Genomic DNA, 19,604 nt, shown 5'->3' on the forward strand with positions numbered 1-19,604 from the left:
TGGCGAAAATTTTCACCAATCAATTCCTTGTTATATTCTTCTGTCTGTTTCCGCAATCTCCCCATTAATTCTATTATGACATTACATTTAACTTGACCGTCAAATAGAGAAAATACGATTCCTTAAAGAAAGCCCAACACTGAAAAATTGAAAATGTTGCAAATTCGGTTTGATTGAGCCTGTTCAAGGACGGTACAGTCAAGTGCAAATTACCGTCCAATACAATTCAAAGATAATCAATGTAGACGTGATTTTATTGCAATGGAAAATAAATCAATGAGCTCGGCTTATTTGTATTTAAAGATCATCGCAGTAAACCTAGAAGGATCTCCTCAAATGTTTATATCTACGTTCATGACTTATTTTCATATTATAACAGAGTCCTTATAAAGACCTCTTTATAACTCGAAAAAAGTCCATAATGCCAGCTTCACAACTGACAATAATACCACTTTGACAAAAAGTTGCTGCCAATGAACCAGTATTTAAACAAAAATGCCAAAAATTATTAGTATTTAGCAGCTTCAGCTTTAAATACCTTAATATTTATTAAGCTATTTACAATTTGATGAGATATTTAAAACATGAATAGGGGTTGAAACAAAGCAAATACACGTGTTCTTAAATGAATAAAATAAGAACAATGTCAATATCTTTTTTCTCCTTTCCAGTTGTATAGGAAAATAAAGCTAAACTTCACAATTTCAAGAAAAATTGCACTTTGTCTTTCCAAAAGGCACATTTCCCTTTCAAAGTTTAAAACAAAAACCTATTAACAATTAACTGTTACTAAATATATGACTACTTTAGTGTACTAGCGTTCCAGTGTTCTGGGACTTTTATAATGGTTAATGTCTTTAACTTCAAATCACATGCCCTTCACCGCTTTTGGTTTAAATCCCAATCCGGACATGTGAGTAGATATCCAGCTAGCTTACGGTACAAAATTAATGTGGTTCAACTAAATTGCCCGTACGTGCGTGCTTGAAAGCACGCGGAGGGCAGCTGAGGTCTTCTTCTATCAGTAAAAGCTTGAACATACGCAAGTTCTTTCATGGAATGGCACGAAAGTGTCACATTAAAGGTTCCATGATGATCGCCTATTGAACATAGAATTCAAAGTTTCACAATTTTTGTGTTTTAATGTTGAATTCTGCTTAAGCCCGTGCAAGGGAACGGTAACATTCCAGTACCATCCATGAACAGGCCCAATCAAACCGAGCTGCAACATTTTCTTTTTTGTTGGTTCGAGCGTTCTTTAAGGATTTCGTTTTTCTTCATTTTATGACGCTTACTGTATTAGTGCAATATAAACCCAAACTCTAATCGCAAAAGAATGTGTCGTGCATAAATAAAGAAAGTGAAATAAACTTTCAAAAAGTAATTAAAACAATAGAAGATAGCATCTATGTTTGTTTAGATATATCTCCTTTACAAGCTGTTGTCGCTGGTATTAACTTGTAATGTAACTGCGAAATTTTACGTTATAAATACATTCTTCCGAGATATATTACTAAACTAACAGTTAGTGTATTATATTCTGATATTGATATGTCTTTCATAATCAGTCGGCTTATAAAAAAATTATATAATTTCCATACATAGTGCTTTGTAGAAGGTCAAATATTTCATATCTTGATAAAATCATTGATAAAATCAGTCCAAATAACAGTGGTTTCTGTTTAATTCATACCAAACACAATAAGTCATACATTTGTGTTGGTGTTTTAACATGAACATCAGCTACAAAAAACATTTAAAGATATCTAATGTAACTTTGTCCTGATGATTTTATAAATGTGTGATGTTATTTAAAATTTCGTTTCATAAGAAATCTTTCATCTCAAAAACAAAAACTGATTGAGCAAAAATTGTAATTATTGACTTAGTTAACATATCTTTTCTTTCTGTGTTTCGTTGAAAGATACTTTCATTTTTATTTCTCAAAAACTCTTTTTAAATTTTTGGTATCTTGTTACAGTTTCCAAAAAACTAAATCATTTTGCTCTCTTGCAATTAGTATAAAGTGGTGTAATTTTAGTACGGAAGTCAACATACTACATTGTATACAGTTTGCTACTGTAGCAGATTTTCTAAACTTTTTCCTTTTAATTTCCTTTTAATTTTTACTACATTGAAGAAAATAAAATTCACTTTTAAATTCAGATTTTATTTTCACTTTTACATCCAACTATACTTTTTAATCACCTTTTAACAACCTTTTTTTAACACTTCTACACTTCACTTCTTTTACACTTTTTACACTACTACGCTTCTACACTTATACGCTTACACTTACCACAATAAAGATTGTAATTCACTTATATAGTGTTTCTTCCCGCCAATTTAAAGAGTCATGAATATCATTGAAAATATGTAAAAATCATGATATGGAGTAATTCATAAGTGTAATAAATTCCCGCCAATATCAAAATACACAATTCATTAGTTTTGGAGTAAAAAGAAATATAACACTTTCCCGCCAAATACAAACATACACAATTCATAAGTTTTGGAGTAAAAGAAATATAATATTTTCCCGCCAAATACAAACAGACATAATTCTCATGATTAGGAGTAAAACAAAATCGTGTAATTCACGACACTCCGGCCAACAAAAATTAAAATATGATATCTTTCACTAAAATAGTACATATTAAAATTGCTCTTTAAATATTCTCAAAATGCAAGAATTGAAACAAACTTCTTCTTAGAAAATTAAACTCATACTTGCGCAAATAAATTTAAACAAATAGTTATAATGACAAACATATTTTTAAACATAATGAACGAAACATACTTCTGTTTTCTTAAACAAATCTTTCAATTTATAAACATTTACAATATCTGTTTCAAAAAAATGTATGTATGTAACATTTTAATACATATAAATAGTTTAACTTGTTTCAGTAGGTTTTTTTTATATAAATGTCTAAGCAACATACGATATAGGACATCCCTTGTTCTGTTGAACTAAAATTCAGTACCTCAGTACATTATCATTCATTTATTGCATTGTATAGCAATGGTTATCGTCGACAAAACACAGGTTCTTCCCCTCTATATGTAGTATAATATTGCTCCAAATTATTTGCGCGTAAAATCACCATGTGTTATAACTATGCTCCAAATTTTTCGCGCGTAAAATCACCATGTGTTATAACTATGCTCCAAATTTTTCGCACGTAAAATCACCATGTGTTATAACTATGCTCCAAATTATTAGCGCGTACAGTCATGTGATATGAAATAATTCGTTCCCTATTTTATTCGTACAATATTTTCAAGGATAAAATAATATTCTTATTGTTTTGTAATTCGTGCATAAATATATACACACTCTATTTTTCAAAAATAATTCAACTGTTTATACACGCGTATGCGGATTTCCCCAACAACACAAAAGTATTGCCTTTAAATACCTATGGATTGTTAATTACTTAAGAAGATTTTTAAGGCGTAATTTCGCTAAATTTGCTGCCTTTCTCTCGAGACGTATACCAGTTTCTTTCTTTGCGTTTGGTCTTATATCCTCTGTCTCTGGAATAAGAAGTTTTGAAGTTTCAATAGGATAAAGTAAGCTTAAAGGTCTTTTAAGCACTTTTTTGGATGCAGTTTCAATATCTGCAGAACGAACACAACCATCGGAACTAACATACAGATGGATGACTTTTCCTAGCCTCCAGCTACCTCTAGAAGTATTATCTTTGATAAGTACTACATCACCTACATTTGGATTGAATTGTACTTTATGTTTTCCTTGTTTTAGATTTGTTTGTGTTCTTTCCCTAAGACTACATAAATATTCGTCTTTCCATATTTTCCAGAAGGAATCTAAAAGCCGCTGTCCTTTTTTCCATATTGCCAACAATTTATCCTCTGAACTTTCTATCACCTTAAAATCTGGGTCATCTGTAAAGGCAGTCGTTTAGACTATTATTTTCAACCTTTGATTTAGCTGACGCGTCATACACAATTCTCAGCTTTGTTGTTGATTTGTCAGGCTTTATCACTGCGTGATGAGGTAAGTAATGGATATGTCTATTCTTTTCAGAGGTCTCAACTTTTTCTATAATTCCCTTTTCAAGCTGATCTTGAATAACAGAATCATATTTCTGTAATACATCTGGGTTATCTTTGAACCTTTTCACTAATGACTTAAGTCGTCCAAAAGCTAGAGGACGATTTTCTGGAACTTCATAATTGTCGCCTCTCCACGGCCACTTGACATAATATCTGTTATCTTTGAACACAAGACTTTCTTTGAACTCATCTATCGCTTGATCATCCTCAGTTCTTCCATTTGTGCTATCTTTCAATCCTATTGTTTCTATATTCCAAAAGTCTTCTATGTCAGGTAATTTTGGAACACATTTGTCAACTGTTGTAAACACTTGTGTCTTAGTTATGTTATTGCCATATGATAATATGAGCATATTGGCATCAGTAACGCTGTCATCGATTTCACTTGTTCTTCCTGAAAGAATCCAACCAAGTTTTGATGACAAGAGGTATAAGCCTGGCTGAATTTCTATTTTATGTCCTAACACTATATCTAAGTAATAATCATTTCCCAACAGCAAATCAATAGAATCTGTGTATTCTTCAGTCGGTATATCATCCGCTAGAGTAAGATTCTTGATTAACGATCTGAACTCTCCGTTATTAGATATTGACACTGGTTTTCTTTGAATGCTTCCTGTAATTGTTGGAACAATATTTGCTGTTATAGCGAAATTCTGTCCATCCTTTAATTGAATATTCAATTGCGTAGACATGGTTCTAATCACTTTAGGTTTGTCACTCCCAAATGTAACTAGACGAATCTCTTGCCTACTTTTCTTCTTGAGGTTCAAAGATTTAGCCAGTCTCTCGGTTATGTATGTTCTTTGCGACCCTGAATCTAATAAGATTCTTACTTTCTTTTTATTTTGACCATCTGGATCACAAATCTCAGTGCGCGATGTTTGCATCATCACTATTTCATTAGAAGATAACAAAGCACTTTCAATACAAGCTTTATCATCCGTAGAATTTCTAAGAATTTCCTTTGGTTTTGCTCTATCTTCAGACACACATGCTACTTCTTCTAACAAATTTACACTTTCTTGCAGAGATGCCTTTCTAAATTTTTCAGGGCATAAGCTTCTGTGGTGTACATTTGATTTATTGCAATATACACAAACACGTATACTTTTACAGTCAGGAGACATGTGTCCTTCTCTTAAGCATTTGTAACAGCATCCCTTTATTTGAGCTTTTCTTTCGTCGATTGTTTTAAACTTCGGACATTCGTCACTCCAATGATTTTTACTACAGAATCTACATACTCTCTTATGTTGTTGTTGTTTTTGATGATGCGTTAGAGGCGTATGTCCTTTCTTGTCATATGCAGTCAGAGCTCCGGTAGTGGTACTTGTTGTTGAATTACCCCTGTAGCTCTTAAAAGTATTTGTTGATCTTTGAAACTGTGGATTAACTCTTCTATCAGGTACAAAATTAGCACTGACTGGTTTTGGTATGTCTGCCTTTTCTCTGGATACAATATACTGTCTTAGAGACTCACGAAGCTTGGTTATCGTCCACTTATTGTCTGCACCCTTTGTAACTTGAAGATGCATAAGAACTTCACTTGGTTGTTTGCTCCAATAATTGAAACGAACACTTGTTGCTCCTAATTATCATGCATAACTTCCAAACTTCTGAAGAGCTTTTGTATTTGTCGTAGAAGAATCGCAAACTTTCAGTCGTATCTTTAGGGGATGCAACGTTCACCAGCCCCTTATAATGCAAATCTATAATGTCTTGTTTATCTCCAAATCTTTCCTTTAGAATTGTTATGGCAATACCGTAGTTTTCATTAGATAATGTCAGTCCAGCGATAGCACCTCTAGCTTCTCCAACCAGCTTTCCCTTTAAATAGTTGAACTTGTCAACTGGCGACAGATTGTCATTTTCATGTACAGCACTAGAGAAAGAGTCCCAAAATTCCATCCATTGCAGTTTATTTCCATTGAAGGAAACTATGTCTAACTTTGGCAATTTGACAGTATTCTCACTCTTAATCTTGAGACTGTGTTGCTTGTCAAAGAATTTCTGTTGCATTTTCATTTGCTCTTCTGCCCGTTCTTGCTGGTGTTCAAAGAAGGCTTGTTGAAGTTTCATCTGAACTTCACACATTTTTTGTAAAGCTGATCCTTCTTCGTCCGACTCCTCTTTTATAATATTCTCTGCTATTTTGCTTTTCAGGTCGGTCTGTACATTTTTCAGTTTAAAGGCTATCGACAAAGCCCTATCAATCAAGACCGAATCAATTTCAATCATCTCCTGAATAAATTCACTATCCGAATCACCAATTGCACGCGCTACCTTTTCTGACTGAACAGTAAGCTTATCTATATAAATATCAATCCTAAGTTTACTTTCATTGACAGAATGCTCAAGCTGCTTGTATTCTTCTGGGTTTATGCTCTCAATACTTGTTTCTAATAAATTATCTCCAGTCCGTAATTCCTTCTCAAGGAAATTAAAGTAGCGTGTGCGCACGCCTTTTAGATATGGTAAGTCACTCATGATTACTATATAGATATTTATAAACACACAAAAAATCACAGTAAAATTATTCAAAATTTACCTCAGTGATTCCTTGAATTTATTCAACACTTTTTTTAGTTCACTTTTATATTCCTTTGAGAAACACTTTATTGATTCTGGTTGCCACTTCGCCTTCAATTTGTTTTCACGCACTAACACATTTCAGGATACCACACATCACTATTTTCTTTGATTGAATCGAGAATCCTTTCAATCCAACTGTAAGATATTTGTTTCCGCATCTCACAGAGACATCATATATACGTTGTGAAGAAATTCTTATTGTGGAAAATCTTCAAATTCTATTCTCGATTCCCGGGTTCCGGCGCCAAATTCAATGTAGCAGATTTTCTAAACTTTTTCCTTTTAATTTCCTTTTAATTTTTACTACATTGAAGAAAATAAAATTCACTTTTAAATTCAGATTTTATTTTCACTTTTACATCCAACTATACTTTTTAATCACCTTTTAACAACCTTTTTTTAACACTTCTACACTTCACTTCTTTTACACTTTTTACACTACTACGCTTCTACACTTATACGCTTACACTTACCACAATAAAGATTGTAATTCACTTATATAGTGTTTCTTCCCGCCAATTTAAAGAGTCATGAATATCATTGAAAATATGTAAAAATCATGATATGGAGTAATTCATAAGTGTAATAAATTCCCGCCAATATCAAAATACACAATTCATTAGTTTTGGAGTAAAAAGAAATATAACACTTTCCCGCCAAATACAAACATACACAATTCATAAGTTTTGGAGTAAAAGAAATATAATATTTTCCCGCCAAATACAAACAGACATAATTCTCATGATTAGGAGTAAAACAAAATCGTGTAATTCACGACAGCTACTTTAAATGAAACACTACTGCACATTCAGTGCTACTTTCTTAAGGTAATTAACATCTTAAATACTCTTAATCTATTTCAAAACACTGTTGTACACATGTTTGACTTTACTTAAGTCTTAAATAATAATTGATTTCTGATTTATTATAGAAATTACTTTAATCTTTGTTCACGGTATATATTCAGATTATAACGGAAGAACGTCCGTGGCCGAATTGTTAAGGACGTTGCCTTCAAACTACTTGCCCGCACATCCTTCTGTTTGAATTCCCCTGGGGATTTTTCGGTTCTCTTATTTTAGGTAGCTATCTCGGTAACCTCTACGATCTGTGTTGGCGCGACGTACACCCCCCCCCCCCGAAAAAAGACATAAAACACTACAACAAAAAACAACAAAATATATAGCAAAAAAGTCCAGAACAACAGTGCTTAATTGATAATGCCAGGCTTTGATTTACAATAAGCCTGATTTTTAGGAAATAGTGATTTTAACAATCATATTATGGTAACCCTGTTATGCAAGAATGACTTCAAATAAATTCTATTGGAAGATGCTTAAGCAAGATTGCTCCAGCCAACAATAAATTTAGCAATGATATTGTTGAATTTGATTCAGGTGTAGAGACCTTTTTGCAAGAAGTAAAATAAACTGTATCTATAAAGCAGGGAATCTTTGTGACCTTTGAAAATCAGTACCTTATACGAAAGATGATCAATAATAATCCCATTGATAGATAGACAAGGCCATAAAACAAGGCACACCCGCTATTTGTGTCCAATTCCTTGTATCATTTCTAACGCCAATCTTTTTTCTTTTTACTGCAGCTTAAAAACCTTGATATTCCAGATAATTTGTTCTAAGATTGAATATACTAATAAAGTCTGATAAGTTGTTTTCTAGACACAGTATTGTGCTACAGTATTTTTTTACCCAAATCAGATTACTTTTGTTTTCTCGATATTTATATTATCGCCTGAAATGTTTGCATAAAATTTTAACGTTAACATTGTGTTTTTTAATGATTCTGAAGTGCCATCTAAGAATAAACTAGTATCATCAGAGAGAGTTTGTACACTAATTCCTTTTATATTATGATTATCTCTTATCAATACTGAAAAAGGATTTTTGCACAAATAATGAACAGCATCACATTGACATCAAGAACCAATCTGACATGTGACCATTAACAATAACACATGACTACATTTATATAAAACGAATTTGATCTATGACCTGACAGAGGGTCCAAAATATAAAACAAATCGAGAACTTGATGCATAAATTTCCAGAAAAAGTGTCGAAAGCAGCTGCAAAATCTATTAATAGTAACAAGCCATATATATTATTTGTTCTGATCATAAACTAATCTTATATTTGTCGCCAGGAGTCTTCCAGGTGAAACGCCTGTTTGGTCATCGTTAATGATCTTTTATAAAATATTTTTATGCGAAAAGCTATTGATGAAGATGTAATTGTTTAGGAGACATCTAGTAGTGAAATTGGTCTCCAATTTTTCAAGTAGGATTTATCTTTGTTTCCTTTTAAAATGCAGGTTATAACATCTTGTTTTTGAGTTACTGACAGTTCACCTATTTTATATGCATGGTTAATTGATCTTACTAAAAACATACCTTAATCATTCCAGGGAAATAAAATCGAACGCAAAACTGTCTTTGCCTAGACTTGTATTATTTGACATGCATGCGTTTCAACATTTCATTTTAAGTAGGACACCTTCAATAGACTGTTTCTCATTATCTGATAGTTTTGGTATGTCAGTATTATAAAAAAAATATGTCTTAAACACACTGTTTCTGTATTTTTGAGTTTATATGAATTTTCATTATGTCTCCTTATTTCTGTAAGTATCTCTTCCTATTTTTCCTAAATGTTTTCCGTTATTAAAGAGTTCATAAATTTTTAAACATAATTTCTGTTCTAACGCCAATCTTAATATTACATGTTATATTAAGGTATAGAACGCGACACTGTGAACTTTCGAGCAGCGTCTTGAACATTGGCATGCAGAAAGTTGACCATATTTCTGATTAGATTCCGTTGATTTTATTTCAATTGTTTCAGCCAATTTGTGTACACACGACGTCAAAGTTGACCATCAAAGCCCGTTTTTGAACTTGACCTCGTTGCGTATCCTTGGCAACTGTTATAGATATCACAACACCATAGGCGGACAAAATATCTTAAATTCTACAGCATTCGACAGAATTTGTTTTCCTTTATTGTTTCAAATTTCGATTCAAAATTACTCAAGGGGTGAGGGTAATCAAATCACGTGTACCGAAGAAATTGAGTCGGTGACTCCCTATTTGTTAGTCATTTAGACTGAGTTTACATTTTAAAGGGTGTTTAAAGAATAAAAAACAAAAATTTATTTCAGAATTTTTTTAATAAGCCGCTTTTAAGATGAAAAATGTGGCTAAACTGAACGCCAAATTTTACACAAAACTGACAGTTTTCTCTCCATTTTTCAAACATTTTTTTGGCGTAAAACGAAAATTTTATATCAGTTAAAAAGAAAGATTAATTTATCATCGGATGCTGTAGAACTGAATTTAAGATATTTTGTCTGCCAATGGCGTTGAAATAACCGTAACAGTTGCCAAGGATACGAACATCGTCATGTTCAGAAACGGGCTTTGATGGTCAACTTTGACGTCGTGTGTACAAAAATTGGCTGAAACTATTACGGAATCTAATCAGAAATATGGTCAACTTTCTGCATGCCAATGTTCAAGACGCTACTCGAAAGTTCACAAAGTGTCGCGTTCTACCTTAAATGGTAGTTGTGACTGCAAATATGATTGAAATGACGTCATGCTTTCTGAAAACGGTATAAGCAAGCAAACTTGTTGAAATATTAAAAAAAGAAACATTTAATTTCACAACATGATGCGTGTGAATATCATAGGGGTAAAATATAAAAGCTGTTAATTTGTTTTCTACCCGCATTTACTAAATTTATAAATTCATTACATAGATTATGTCCTGTTTTTACTAAACTATACTATATTCTATACAAATATTAAACAATCACCTTATATACCACAATCGTCTAGCTTAAGAGAATATTGGATTTGTTACATAATCTGTACAAAATCTTAACTTTTTTTCACATTTCCTTATTATATTAAACTGCATGTTTGTACTATGGGGCCTGTTTGTGCTCCTTTTGATCCATGATTTCTCCGGACTCAGGCGGAAGTTAAAGGAACAGTTTATTGCGTTATAGAGAATTCCTGAAACTCTTAGAGGTATAAGAAAAGTGAAATGCTTAATTGTGTAAAAGAATGGAACTATTTTATATAGTTACCTAGAAAAAGCAGACATAATCGTCGATGAAACAGCGATCACAAGCTTTACCTGATTGTCAGGTTCAACTCCAATATGTCCTTGGCAGGAAGTGTCTTCAATGTCACTGTATACACGAATATGGCATGTAAAGGTATATGAAAAGTATGCAAATGATGATTGCATTCAAAGCGTTTTTCAACTGGAGATGGATTAATGGTAAAGGTATGTAGCTGTCAATCGAAGGACCATCGTTGCTTTGAGCTTAAGTTTTGTAATGCCAAAGTTTTCTTTAGTATTGTGCTGTATGTTCCAGTTAGTGAAATCGAAATTAATTAACTTAAAGTGGCATTATGCCCATCTAATGGTACATAGTTAGTGAACAGGTGAGAGTCAACATAAATTTTTATTTTGCCATAAATCCTTTGGATTTAATATAAACAATCAATAGTGGCCTGATCCAAACGAAATTTCTGTAAATATCATTTACAATTTACCTGTAACATTTCAATTTATAAAAAGAGTGGGACAGTCTGTTTTATATTTTAGCCAGATTTTAAAATTCATCCTAAACATTTTCAAATATAAAGTCAAACATCATTAAACAGTAAATCCTTCGAAATATAAAGTCAATTCAGCTCAATTTGACTATGAAAATATGAGCATAATGTCACTTTAAGCTGCAAAGAGAAAAAATGTTTGACAGTTGAGCTTATAACATATATCAATAGCTAAACTAAATACTTTTTATCAATTAGGATAACTGATGTTAGATGTTCAATTATATTCATTTTGGACAAGTAATCAACTCATTTACATATCGCATTGCTGAACAAAAGTACTTCATTGTGTTTGTCGCTTAACATTTTAATAGTGAAAGAAGTACAACAAAGACAGATCATTGATATATACTGCTAAATATACACTGATGTATGACTATATATAACCGATGATGCTATAAATCTTTAGTAAATAATGAATGAATGAACTAAATTGATAGATAACATCCTGTCCTACTAGTTTTAAAAGTGCATATCTGTTGAAGTTTTTTTAGAGAAATTAATGAAATTGCAAGTTGAAATGTATCTCTTCCCTTCCGGCCAGTATTTATTGATTTCAATTTGTACCAATAAATTACTTCAGAATTGTTTGTACCATTTATAAGAAAAATATTCGAATTGTCTAAGCATTTAAATACTTAAGATGTAATTTAAAATGAAATCGCTTTTATTTCATAAAATTGTCCGAATTTATTTTCAAAATACGCACATTCGTACTCTCTTTTTTGTTCTATATTGTTTATAAATAAAACATTATGGAAGTATTATTCTTCGTATGTAAATCCAAGGGAGAGTACTACTGTATAATTACAGTCACAAACACTTGAGATAACTACTCGGAAGGGCTTATTTGAAATAGTTTTCATCGATATTTGTTCATGAAAATGAACATTAACATTAATATCTTAAGCAAAAATGCAATATGCTAGGTAAATATGAAGTAAGGCATATTTGAACCAAGTAAGTTTAACCAAACTTTTCATTTGATTATTTATTGGGTTTAAAGTAATATTGATCGCCGTGTATATATTCCTTAAATTCTCACTTATAAAACGCGACATTCCAAGTAAATTAAGAAGAATCATAATAAAAAGTGCACTAGTAACGTAACGTTAATGAAATAAGCCAGAAGCAGGACGTTGAAGGGTAAATGAGGAGCATGTATAGCATTAACTCCTTACTTACAGACAACCCTGTTGTTTGTTTACATTTTAAAGTTTATGCAGAAGAATATTTTTTACCAAAGAAGCAAAAAATAAACATTTTTTTAGACATTATTAAAGTTGTTTATTTTATAATTTACGACAGGCATGACGTTTAACATACATTTTACTTTAAAAATGCCCCACATAACTCAAAGGGCAACTTATCTTTCATATTATAAAAACAAGCAATTTACCTACAGTTAAAACAGATAAACTGTCATTGTGGTATAAACAAGTAAAGATTACGTTCGGGTTATTATATTTATATTATTTTGCAATGTTACAAGGAAACTTAATGTATTATAAATTAAAAAAAACATGATTGCAGACTGCAAAGAATGCCTAGATAGAGTTATATTAATTATAAAATATAAATTAATTGATAGATTATAAGAAAAATCAAAATGAGATCTTGAAAGTTAAAAATCAGATATAAAAGATCTACTGTATAAAAAAGACAACATTTGAGACGTTATATTTATAAGAAATAAGACCATGTCATTGGGTTTTGTTGGGGACTGCGTCCATTGAATGCCGCATTTCTTTGTTATCAAAATAGCAAAACAAAAATAAGTGAGTGTTGAAAATTATTTCAATATTTAGTAAAAGTTTCCTATTTTGTTTGAACACTTTGTTATCATTATCATTAACATTATAATTCATTATAAAGAATAGAATAGACAGAAACACTTGAAACGATTCTTGAGTCCTTTTGACTTCCCCTGTCATTAAGAAAAGAACATAGTTCTATTACAGTCTTGTCAAAAGTATATGATTTTCTAACTGCTTTGACAAATTATCTATGTATTGTAATACACCTGGCATATTTGATACATATATACATTCGTCAATTTAAAACTGTCCTTACTAAATAGCTCACAAATGAATGTTCCAATTAAAGACAATCAAATTTAAGTTTCCGTTTGATCAAACACGACTTGTCTTTCATGTTTAAAGGTGGACAGTGTTATTTCAGTATTATTTTGTTACTATTCTTAATACAATTTACCTGAGCACAATTTAATGCTTTTGAATTAAAAACAAGATAACTGAATGTTTGATACGCGGTATTTTCATTTAAAAGCAGCGCTTGGTTTTGCTTATCAAGCTTATATAAAAGTTCTTTCAGACTTAAAACAACTTCACTGTACATAAAATAAACTTAATGATACAGTATTAATTTTGTTATTTCTGTCTGCATAAGTAAAATGTTAAACAGACTCGGTATCATCACTCGGTTTATCTAAGTTTAGCCTTGTCTTACAGTGTTGTAAAATGACAAGATCATGTTTTGTACCATATGTAAAATATTTTTAATGCTACTTATTTTACAGCAAATGAAAAAAGAAATAGGCATTACAATAACGTTATAGGAATTCGAGGTTGACTGCACTGAAGGAGCGTTTTAGGAAAACATTAGTGACGAAGTCGACAAGAAAAAGTAGACCCAAGGAGACCAAACTGAACAATTTTTATCCATATAACTTATCAGCGTGATTAAGATCTTTATATAAAGTTACACATAGAAGCATAAATTAAAACTCAACACCTTCAGTGACACATTGGAAAAGGAAATAACTTAAATAGCATTTACCTATTTCAAACGCCTATTTATAATACATTTAGGGTATCATATATTATATTTTATTAGACTTCTGCACTTGAAATGTGAGAAAGAATGTTAAAGGGGGTCTTCTGAAATCATTTAGGACTCTTATAGGTATTAAGAACCTTCAACGCGTGAAGTGTGGTCATAAAGTACTAACGTACAAATCAATACTTGTAGGGAAGTGAAACAAAAATAGGCATATTGTTCTTAACGAGCTTTGTGTGATTCACGAGCAAAATCTATGATGTAAGCATATTTCAGCGATTATTGTTAAGGGTAACCTTTTTATATGCTTTTAATAAGTTAAAGATATATTTGCCTTTAACCAAGTGTCAGTATATTAGTATTGTAGCGAATTGTTTAATATAGGAAGTCGACAAAAGATAAAGATATACTTGATTTCAACATGCAAGATATGACTGGTACTTCAAAGACAAATTTAAAAATGGCACCTTCATATTCAAACCTTTACTTATTACCTAAGAATTTTATTGGCTGCTTTCAGTTAGAAAGAGTAAACATTAGTTTTATAACGTTTAGATAATGGTTTTAGAGCATGTAAGATGACTTTTAACTGAGATAGGAACCTCTAATTATGAAATTATTTGTCATAAAAGGATCAAACTGTAAACTTTCATACAAAATACTCAGACACTTTAACTGTATAGACTTTAGTACTTTTATGAAAATGAATCATATCATTATAAGTTTGTTAATGTGATATTGATTGAACAATAAATTAGTTATATTTCTGATATCAAACCCTTAAAATCAAAACACCATTTGGAGTTTTTTAACTGATTTCTTGAATGATTCCATATAAATGAGTACTATCAGAAAATATTGATTACTTTGATTTCAAATACACATTTAAATGTTCTTAACATTTGGAAGACATGCAATTTGTCTTTAGGTTTAGTGTAAAAAATTCCATCACTAGTGTACAGTTAATTTGATAACTTCCGACATGGGGACAATAATCCTTTCCATCAATTACACTAGAACTATTTGTACAGGAGGGCATCGACTTCATTTTCAATTTTTGACATTGTGCGTCCTAACGGACGGTAACCTTCTAGTTTTAAGAAATTATTGAAATACAAGACGAGTCGAATGTGCTCATTGAATTAACAAACATACAGTAGCAGATAGCAATGTAGAGATGTATACATTAGCTGATAAAATTAAATTGTAATACGTAAAATTGGCCTTCATTTAAGAAACAATTTGGTTTTTTGGCATAGTTGAACTGCAATTTTACAGGAATTAAATGCCATGTCATCTTCTCTAAGCTTATTCGTCCATATATACAACAACAAACAGTTTATGTTATTTAACAATTTCTACGCAAGCAACGTTTTGTTAACGACATTGTCTATACAAACGATAACATTATTTAAAAGATGTAAATGCTATTACATTTCACGCACTTTACTGTTTTTATTCATAACTATAAAATGTTGTAATAATATTATTTCAATGCAAATAATTGCATTACTGCAAGTGCCTTTACCTAGTTTGCGTTTGAGATCGTATGCCTCCCAAAGTGTAAATTGCCAAAGATCAGATGTATATCTAACTCATCAAACCATTATTATATGAAACGTTTAGTAAATAACCTATCAAATAGCACATGACACAATCCATAATGCCTTGATTGAGATATGTAATAGAGGGCTAATTGCGTATTATTTAACTATTGTACGCTCGTCAAACATTTATAAAACAACGGTTAAAGACTTACCAGCACGAAAGGTGAGGTCGCAACGAAAACCCCGATGCATGTGGCGTTCAGTTCCGTTGTCTTGCTCTTTAACACTTAAATGGGCAAATGTGTCAAGTTAATAAATAAAGGCAACCTAATTGTCAATGATTTATAGCGTTTTGGTAATTGATATGAATAGGTATGGATAATAGATATGTATTGGCACGACACCTGTGGCTTTGATAATTAATATCTTTTAGGTATCTTACACTTAAGACTAAATGCTTCAAAATGGATATTAACACCACGATCTGGCTTGTTACTAGGTCAGATAATTGATAAAGAAGAGTATGATAATCTCTACAATCATGTCCTCATGTTTTCCTGTATCTTATTGAAGAACCTTTAGAAGCATGCAGTACTACGCTACTTTATAAAAATATCGACATTGCACGACAATTAACCTTATTTAAAACAGAATTGTAACAGCCTTTCTATAAATAGAAATGTATCTTTACATTTGCCAGGAGATACACAAAATAAGATCAGTTTTATGACAATAAAAACGCTTACAGTTCTTTTTTAGTTTATCACGGGGGATATTTACTCCAAGGTGGTTCCACGAGGATTTCTCCTACTTTGTTAATGATTTAAGATAGTATGCCTGTATTTTGACAACGGGGTGCTCTGAAGTAAACTGATACTCTTGTTAAAGAGATATGTCATTCAGTATCTTCTTTTAAAGTAAGTATGAATTTATTGATTTATAAACCATGGACATAATGAATTGGTTTAAAGAAAATAATCGAAGATTTTTTTAATTTTCCTACTAATTTAAAATAAGATTTTCTTTTTATATTAAATCTTTTGTTTAGAATTGGAAGACGTTCGGACAGTGGTACAACTTATAGTAGTATCGGTGTCAGTGCATTTCAACTAGTAAAGTATTTTCTCACTCCGTTCCACATGCCTTCCTCCTTGTTGATTTAATATATGTCCTAGCATCAAATGCCCGTATGACTGACAGCATTTGTGGAATTTTACAACATCTGTTTCTGTTGGTAATATCACAATTTATATATCATAATAGCTCACTTAGCAATATCTTTTCCATTGGTAATATTTTTTTTACTTAGAAATATCTGTACCATTGGACAATATATGTTTCAGTTTGCAATGTCTGTGGTACATTGTATTTGTTAATATGTGTTTTAGTTAGCAATATATGGCTCAGTTAGCAATATCTTTTCCATTGGCAATATCTTTTCCATTTGGCAATATATTTTCTATTTGGCAGAATCTTTTTCATTTGGCAAAATCTATTGTATATAGCAATAACTGTTCCTTTTGACATTACCTTTTCCATTTAACTTATTCAACCCAGTAGCTGGTGACAATACACATATCAAATATAATAAATAGCTAAGCACATGATATAATTCAAAGATTTAAAGTAAATTGGAGAATGAACCTATATTGTGGCAGACAAACTAATAATGATGTAAATTAAATGATAAATGTAAATAAAAGCAATATCATTTTAATGTAAACATTACTAGCGTTAACTGAACATATACAAAAATATGTCAATGAAGCTAAAGGGAGCTTACAGAAAAATAGAAATTGAAATAAACATTTTCTACTTATTTTAAGTTTTACTTTTCAAATTACACATATTTAATTGATCATAAATATACAAGTAGGTATGATAGTATGCATAGAGAAGAATAAAACTGATCACACTTAAAAGTTCCTATTTATAATACCAACCCCCTCTCCGCCCGTCCCGGAGAATGTCTTAAAAGGCTCAAAATCAAAAAGTACAAAATTAATACAACACAAAATATGTAATTGGTACGGTCAGCGTTACTATTTATTTTTTTCGTTTTCAATTTTTTTTTCTGTATGAATGCATTACACAAACTGGTTTGTATAATGTTGATAATATTGGCCACCACTTAAGCAATGCTCTTGATTTTAAACTTAATACAATTTTAAACTCGGTTAAATATTTTATCGGTACGGTCTTAACGACATGCCCGCATTTGAATTAGGATTAAGATCAATTTCTTTGTTAATTAACCGACAGGACAAAGTTATTGATCCTGTAAAGATATATTTGTTTGTTGTAGTAATTATGTAGGACGTAAAGCGTACTATTCTTACGTCATTCTTTTATTTACACGTGCTATCCTCGTTACACGTGCAAACTTATAGTAATCAAGGTACACCAATAATATCATAGAATTCTTGTTAACGCTGCTATAAAAATAATTTTTAAACATGGAAGAGACTATTTTTAGATTATGTTTTTATACCTTTAATATATTATTTACAGATCTATATTTATGATAAAAGTTTGGTCTTTTCGGTTTTCGTTTATAAAAACGATATTTGAAACAAAAACTTTAAATGCATGTTTTTGATTTATTTGTTTATATTTTACTTATCGAAGCAGAGACTTTGTGCTGTATCATGAATATCTGGGTAGGATAAACTAGTAATCGTATCAATTTCAATTTCTATTATATACCATTTTGATTAAAAATAAAGTTTGTTTCATTCTTCATCTCATCTATCTGTTTTGTGTACTACATAACTCTGTCTTTGATACGTACCAACCAGTGTAATTTATTCTTAATATATGTACTCACACAAAAAAAACGAATTCATTAGATCACATTTATTCGTCCGCGATAATATTGTGTAAATAACGTGTTATTTGATTGTGTTATTTATTATTACAGCAACACCATTCTGATGCTATATAACATCATATTCCTGGCCTATTCAATGAGATACGTTTTTCAAGCATTAACGGGAATTATTTAAGGTATGAATCAGCCTCTAAGTAGAACCACAAACCTTCAGTAAATTAGAGGATATGTCTAAATATGGAAAACGTAGACGAACTAGAGAGGGAATAAAAGTCAACAAATGCTAAGAGTGATTATACCACAGAGCTATAATATCTAAATATGTATTATAAGTGTCTGTCTATATTAATATAAATCTCTTAAAATGAGCGAGATGAATCCTTCCCATCAAGAGAGTAACATACTTATATAGGATACAAAAACAACCATATACACTCAGTGAGACAATCCACTATATGTAGATGTAAGTGTGATACTACTTACCAAAATTCGATTAATGGATTCGATAAAAACATTAATATATTTACATTTGAGCTACATTGATATTACTGGTAAAGAAGTAAGGCCAGTTTTGCGGTTAACCTCAGCGACGATACTAGCATGTACGACCACGTATATTTACGTTTAAACGTATGTCGGTGGGCCGTTAGATAAATAACATATAGAAGCTCAAGGATATAAAAACATCTCATTTTTAACCTTGAGGCGTGGTTAGTATATTGTATATTAATGTGGTTTTAATACTGATATTGAAATTGTAATATTGCTGAACAGCACAATAATTTTCTGTATGTATATAAGAGAAATACATATGCGTATTTATATCCCTGAGAACATTATTTGTAAAAGGTATATGTTAAATTTATTAATATTTAGTTTTTGATTAGATATACAAAATGTCAATTTATACGGGTTATAGAAAATATAACTAATTAATTATGTTTGTTGTCAGATGGCCTCTAAAATATTTTATTCGTTAGTATATGTATTAATATACAATGAAAAGAAAGCATCATTTATTTATCTTTACAAATTATATGTTCTTTTCCCCTGTCTGTACTTTATTATATGCTTTTTATAATATATAACTTTAATAAAA

General features: G+C 31.0%; 1 protein-coding gene across 1 annotated transcript; it reads right to left on the reverse strand.

The window, feature by feature from the left end:
• Positions 1 to 3,908: 3,908 nt before the first annotated feature.
• LOC132728956 (uncharacterized) lies at positions 3,909 to 5,621 on the reverse strand. The gene has a single exon (XM_060714684.1). It carries the CDS (start codon positions 5,619 to 5,621, stop codon positions 3,909 to 3,911), a length of 1,713 nt encoding a protein of 570 aa, XP_060570667.1.
• Positions 5,622 to 19,604: the final 13,983 nt, after the last annotated feature.

The sequence above is a fragment of the Ruditapes philippinarum genome, unplaced genomic scaffold, assembly GCF_026571515.1.
Source record: "Ruditapes philippinarum isolate M1 unplaced genomic scaffold, ASM2657151v2 ctg1102_1_1_1_1, whole genome shotgun sequence".
Taxonomy (NCBI): Eukaryota; Metazoa; Mollusca; class Bivalvia; order Venerida; family Veneridae; genus Ruditapes; species Ruditapes philippinarum.

Coding starts and splice junctions, on each gene's coding strand:
- LOC132728956 (XM_060714684.1), bottom strand. CDS start 5,621: ATGCATCTTCAAGTTACAAAGGGTGCAGACAATAAGTGGACGATAACC.